Source organism: Miscanthus floridulus, chromosome 3, assembly GCF_019320115.1.
Source record: "Miscanthus floridulus cultivar M001 chromosome 3, ASM1932011v1, whole genome shotgun sequence".
In the NCBI taxonomy this organism is placed as follows: Eukaryota; Viridiplantae; Streptophyta; class Magnoliopsida; order Poales; family Poaceae; genus Miscanthus; species Miscanthus floridulus.
The window spans coordinates 46,431,473-46,438,187 of NC_089582.1; the positions used below are offsets into that span (position 1 = coordinate 46,431,473).

Genomic DNA, 6,715 nt, shown 5'->3' on the forward strand with positions numbered 1-6,715 from the left:
AAGTATCTCACGCTTGCTAGCAAACCAGTGCTTGGAGATCTCCCCGTCCATCTCACACTTAGTTCTAATTCTAGTCATGTAGCTTGTATGATCATTAATTGTTCTTTGCATGGATATATTAGAACATCCCAGCTCCATGTAGGAACATTCTTTTATTCTTTGTTTTCCTTTTATCATTGAGGTTGGCCTAGATGTGTGTCTACTATCCATGAAATACCATTTTTACCCCTGTCATGCACTAGGGTCCACTTTGCAAGTATGTAATCATGTTTATGCTCATGCTAGACTCTTCATACCTTGCCCTCCTTTGGGAAAATATAAATAACGATACCTTGAATACTTCTAGGTGAAATGCTACAATGATAGATCCATGCGCTTGTGGATATTCTCTATAATCGTTAAGAACTATCGTAGTTGGTGTTTCTTGGTAGCGTTGCCAAGATTAACTCAATCTTAGTAATGGTGTTAAGAAATACCAACAAGCATTTCTGGCGCTATTACTGGTGACGGACTTAAAACTTCCTTAGTTGGTGATTGCGCTAAGAAATGCCAATAGGACTTTCCCAAATTGAGTTTGAGAGTTTTCTGTAGGGGTTAGTCCAACAAAATAACCAGTATCTACTACAACAAGTTTTAGTTCAATAACCAAACTAAACTCATGTCTAATTTGATCAAGGCATTTTAACCTAAGCACCACGCAAAATTTAAAAAGCCTTTGGAAATAAGAATACACATCTCTTGATTTAAACTAAGCACCATGCTTAATTTATAAGATGTATAAAGATACTTCCAAACCTAAACATACTATAGCAAATAAAGGTAGCATGAAAGCACTACAGGGATTTATTCAAACAGAGATGAAAAAGCATGACCAAGGTGAGGAATATATTTTTTTTGGTAAAGATGCAAGCGACATGAATGTGTGCAATGAAATGAGCATGCTCTGGATTTGACATGTGAGAATTCAAACTAAATAGAATGGATGCATGGATTATTCCAAGTAAACATGCAGTGGAATGCAAAAAGTTAAAAGATAACAACTCATTAAGTTTAAAGTCCATGAGCATGACTATCTCGCCTTTCTTGATCATACTTACCATGACTCACAAGATGGAACTTGTAAGTAGTGCATCGTCTATTTTTGTCACTTGAGATGTGATTTGAATTCTTGTGACGATGACCTTTTTCTCCAATCTACAAATGGTTAGAGAATACATATATGTCTATACAAACCTGTGAGATGGTAGGGTTCTAGTGTTGATGGATCTTGAATCTTCAGGCACCTTGGGGTTCATCAATGTTTCTTCTTTTCTTGTAGAAGCTTGCCGAAAGATTGAAACGGTGTCTATTGTCCTGTCTTATTCCACAATTCAATAGAACAGGGGTAATCCAACTAAAGCTAGTGGTATGTTAATGATCTATATCTTTACGCCACTTGTTTCCCTGGCAACGGTGCCAGAAATGTTTGTTGGTATTTATAAGTGCAAATAGAATATGAAGGATTCCGCAAGCACACAGAATACCATTGTAGCATTTTACCGGGAGTGTTCCTGGTATCGTTATTTATATTTTACCATAGGGAAATAATGGAGTGAAGATTATTGAATATCAAACGAGTATCTATCAGTCAACATACCATCATAGCTAGAGCAAGGGGTAAAGGTAATGATAAGAATTAAGCATAATGACACTCAGGGGATAAATCACTAAGATATTATAAACTAGTTAACTTAGGACAACAACGGGTGAGGTAGATTCCTATGATATTCTTATTATAGGATCAAAGTATATATATGTATATACCTAACTATAGCTAAGATTCACTCTACTCTTGTGCACTTTAGGACACCGCTAGACGGTAGAGCATTGCAAAAGATAACTTTACTGACGCGACTATGGTCCTACAATTTAAGAACCTATTCAAATGGGGTGGACTATAAAGGATAGACAGGGCTGTCACCTCCCACTGCTACCACACGGCCAGGGAATAGGGTGTACTCACAGGCAAAGCATCGTATAAGCACCATGCTTACACGAGGCTCGGCTACTTATCCTAACCGTTAAACTAGCAAGCTAAGCGCTCTATGAACCCACACACAAGAGTAATGATAACCTTTAACTAAGCGAGATATATATTCAAAGTAAGCATAGCCATGTAGATTGGAATATGATAAATTGATAATAAGTCTTACAAGATGTACAAGTGAAGATACAAGGCTTTGCTGAGCCTCCAAGACTAGATCTAGAACTTGAGCATGAGCCCAACTTGACCGTCACCCCTGAGCTACTAATCTACTACATTGGAGAGTTCTAGACCTAATCCTCCTAGTGTGTGTTGATCTAAATGAGAGAGATGAATTAGGGTTTCCAAGATGGCTTCAGGGAGGGGGTAGGGGCTGCTATATATAGGGGGAACCATCAATTCTGAGCCATCAGATCAAATTGACTTGAAACAATGGCGTAGATTTGATCTTTAAGGTGGTGGGAAACCGACATACGAAGGATAGACCGATAGGTGGACCCACTAGGTCGGCTGACCTACAGGTGGGGCGGACTGGCCCCACTTGGCAGCCTCTTGGCTCGATCTTTGGTGGAGTCTTTTGGAGTGTTCTAGAGCACTCCCAAGTCAGTACCACCGTGGATAAACGTGATTTGCTTTGACAAATAGGTTCTCCTTGATGGTTTTCTGATTAAATCCTCCTGCATTCATAGATTCACCAAAACTCATGGCTTTTATTAATTTACACCCCTAGTCCTATGTTTGGTGATGGAACTAAGTATATATGCAGGTTATATTGATAGTTTATGATTGATGTTAACGACCGTCAACAATCATCCCAAGAAACATCATAGAAGAGCACACAGTTTCATCACAGATCACTCACGCGACTCATCTGTGACGATCCTCTTTAGAACTATGATGACCAGGGCTTCATCATTGAACTAATTACACATCTTTGACGAAGTTTTTGATCTGTCTTCACCATTGCGCTTGACGCCTAGTTGTGTTGACATGTCTTTGGAGTCCTAAAAGTAGTATATGTCCACTATGTTCATAGGTTGACTTATATATTGGATGTATCCCCTGCAAGTGGAAACAAATATGTGCCCTTTGAACTTACAGTGGTGGTAGCAATAGAGGATCCCTGGTTTGCTATGGTGGCTCAGGCATCCTTTTGGAGGCTAGGCAGTAGGTCTTCTCGGTGGAGCGCGGCGGCATTGGCGTCCATGTCCATCGTGTGCCGCGGCAGAGGCAACAAATCTGATCTGTAGGTCTCCTTTCTCACCTTTTCCTGTTCGCTTCACTATTTTGGTCCTTGCTTGAACATGAGGTATACAAGAAACATTGTAGCATTGCAGATTTCGTTATGCCAATGCTGATTAAAAGAACTAGGAGGAGTTCTTATGGTATTTTAAACTTGTAACATATCTAAGGCCACATTTCTATGCCAATGATGTCTACATGGCTATTGGATATATTAGGATGCAGCTCATATGTTTGCTTTCTATGTCTTCTCCTTGTTGACAACCAAGGTATATATTTGGTTCCAAACAAGAGGAAGGCATCGAAAGCAAATCAATGCTTTGTGTCCATCATTCACATCACTGAGGCCAATAATGTTTAAGCTCCAAACATTGCTACTGATGCCAATGATGATCACTACCACTTGTTCACTGACATTCTACTTGTGAAAACTAAGGAAGCTCAGTTAACTACTAAAATTGTAATGGTTACAGCTCCATTAACTGCTACTCTAAATTTACATGAGATCATATCATGAAAATTGTTAATGGTTTTTAAAGTTGCACTTTGGTATGAGTTGTGGACTTCACTGATGGATCTATGTTGGATTATTTTTCTCTTCAGTGATCTCATTACTGAGGAAGCTCTCATCGTACTACACACTAACGAAATGTTGGAGGCCCCCAACAAGAGGAACACATTGGCTAGCCTCATGGAGGATATTATTTTTGAGATCCTACACCGCCTCCTTGTTCTACTACAAATGTGTCTATTGCTCCTGGAAAACCTCATCTCAGACCCCAACAACCATAAGAAGCTGCCCCAGACTATGGCCGGCTTCTTCTACGACAGTGAGAACGGCAATCGAAACCTCACCAACATTGTTCGTGGTATACGCTCCTACTCCTTGGAATTCTTGCCCTTCAACATTGAAAATGTAGCTGTCTTAGATTGCTGCAATGGCCTCATCCTATGCTGGTGCCTTGGGGCTGATGGATACCACTATGTCATCTGCAATCCAATGACCTAGAAGTTTAAAATTCTGCTACTTGGCACCCATGATGTTAGACATGCTGTTGGTGAGGCTCGCTTGTCGTTCGATCCGACAGCCTCCTCGCACTTCCATGTGATTGAATATGTGGATGTCAACATTGTGTGTGTAGGTGCGGTGATCTACTCATCTTAAACTATAGCATGGATCTATAAGGAAGCTGAATGGGGCGAGCATACTGATGTGACATTTTACAGACAACCAAGTGTGTTTCTTAATGGTTGTCTGCACATTATGGGGAACTCTAGGGAGTACCCTATGATACTTGCTGTGGATATGGAGGGAAACACATTAAGAAAATTTGATGGGCCTAGTGGTCTTCAACACTCAATGCATCAAGCTCAGGGTCACTTGTGTGTATGTACTGTTGGTGGTCCCAATGATTCCAAGCTTTCAATCTAGATCCTTGAAGACTATGGTACTGATAATTGGACATTGAAGCATATGGTCACCACACGGATCCTATTTGGAAGGATTAATATTAGATTTGGTTTCCTAGATTTTGTTGATGAGGACATAGTGATTACAGTTCACCTAGAATGGAATTTGATTTTCTTTGCTGGGTAAGATGGAACAATCATCGCATATGACATGGACCGCATAAGTGTTCATGTCATCCCTACCCGTGTCTTTTGGTATGGTAGACATACCGTTAAAAAAGAGTTCATCTATAGACCATTCTATCTTCCTTATGTTCCCTTGTTCTTGAATTCATTAGCAGAGTAGTAAATAAAGCTGCATTTGATGTATCTCTCTGACATGTTAATTTCCTCAATGATGGATGTTGTCATTATTTCAGCTAAACTAGTGTGCCATCTTTGTTTTGTTTGCAAATTGAATTATTTGTTTGGTGCGCACATGTGTTACGGTGATGTTATAGCTCCCATCGCCGTTTCATCCGTTAATTCAGCTGTAGTAGAATACTTATATTGATTTCTAATGTCATGGGTACATGGGGTATTCTGATGAGGGCACTCCAAAATACACAAAAATGACACTTCAAAAGCACTACAATGCACCCACCATATTGTACTACTAGGCTATGCTACTATTAATATGCCAAACTTAAAATCGTAAACGACGCAGTAACAAGCATCATAGGAAGATGAGGAAAACTATGGAGGATACTGTCAGACGTGTTCAAATGTACAGATATCGAACTTTCTTACATGTGCAATAACATTTCAATACCAATGGCTCCTCTGCTCTGCTAGACTAAGGCGAGACTTGCGGTTGGTCTTTCTTACGTGTGTAATAACATTTCAACACCAATGGCTCCTCTGCTCTGCATTAGACTAAGGCGAGACTTGGTCCTCGCTACAAGGTTCTTTCAAGTTCAACAAATTTTATCAAAGACATGAGCTAGCTTCAACAGCGATCAAAGGCACTCATGAATGTTTAGCATATTATAGATCAGATCAAAGACAACTAGAAAGAAATCTGCAGCCAAAAGCAATGAACAGGGGCTACAAACCAACTACAAAATGACCAAAGGACCTGAGCTATACCACGCTGAACAGAGTTTAACCCACCTAAGGCTTTGTTTGGATGCGCATGTATTCATCTCAATCCACATATGTTGAAGTGGATTGTAGTGGAATTAAACTAAAATCCATTCCATTCCACTCCAACACATGTGGATTGAAGTGGATTCACATGCATCCAAACAAGGATGTCCATGTATTTGTCTCAATCCACATGTGTTGAAGTGGATTGGAGTGGAATTAAACTAAATTCCATTCCATTCCACTCTAATACATGTGGATTGATGTGGATACACATGCATCCAAACAAGGCCTGATACAAAGTTCAACAAAAGTTAACACCAATATGCAAATAAGAGTTCACATATTTTGCAAGGGTGTCCCGCAGATCAAACTTATTCATGACTACTAATACTATTGATATGTCCCATAGATCAAGGGTCAAGGTTGGCATGCAGGATCTCATCCACGTCCACCCTCAGTAAGACCTTTGTTGGTGGCTGGCTCAAAACTCTCGATCAGATAGGCGATGTCATCATCCGTTGAATGCGGCAAAAAACACTGCTCCACCACTCCGAGGTTCACCGCTGTGCTAATCTGAAGCTGGGTAGCAGCCAGCATTATGGCAGCCCCTTGACGAACAGCTTTGGTCACCATGGCTCTAAGGCAGGCCAGCAGGGCTCAGATGTGCTCCTCTGTGGCAAATAGATTATCCACTTTTCCAACAGGGAAGGCTGCATTATAGACGGCAAGCACGGACTACTATAGGGTGCTGACCCGCATGCCTAGTACTATAGTAAGGTTCATCATGTGTTGGGCCCACTCCTTAGCGATCACTAATTCACCTCGTTCCTAGGAGGCCAGATTCTTGGAAGCTTGAAGTGCGTCGCGCGCGGTGTCCAGCTCACCGCGCAACATCTCAGCATTTAGCCTAGT

The 6,715-nt window shown here is 40.7% G+C and overlaps 1 protein-coding gene across 1 annotated transcript; it reads left to right on the forward strand.

Moving 5' to 3' along the window:
- Positions 1-3,914: 3,914 nt before the first annotated feature.
- LOC136543668 (uncharacterized) lies at positions 3,915-4,274 on the forward strand. The gene has a single exon (XM_066536053.1). The coding sequence runs from the start codon at positions 3,915-3,917 to the stop codon at positions 4,272-4,274; it is 360 nt and encodes a 119-aa protein (XP_066392150.1).
- The last annotated feature ends 2,441 nt before the right edge of the window (positions 4,275-6,715 follow it).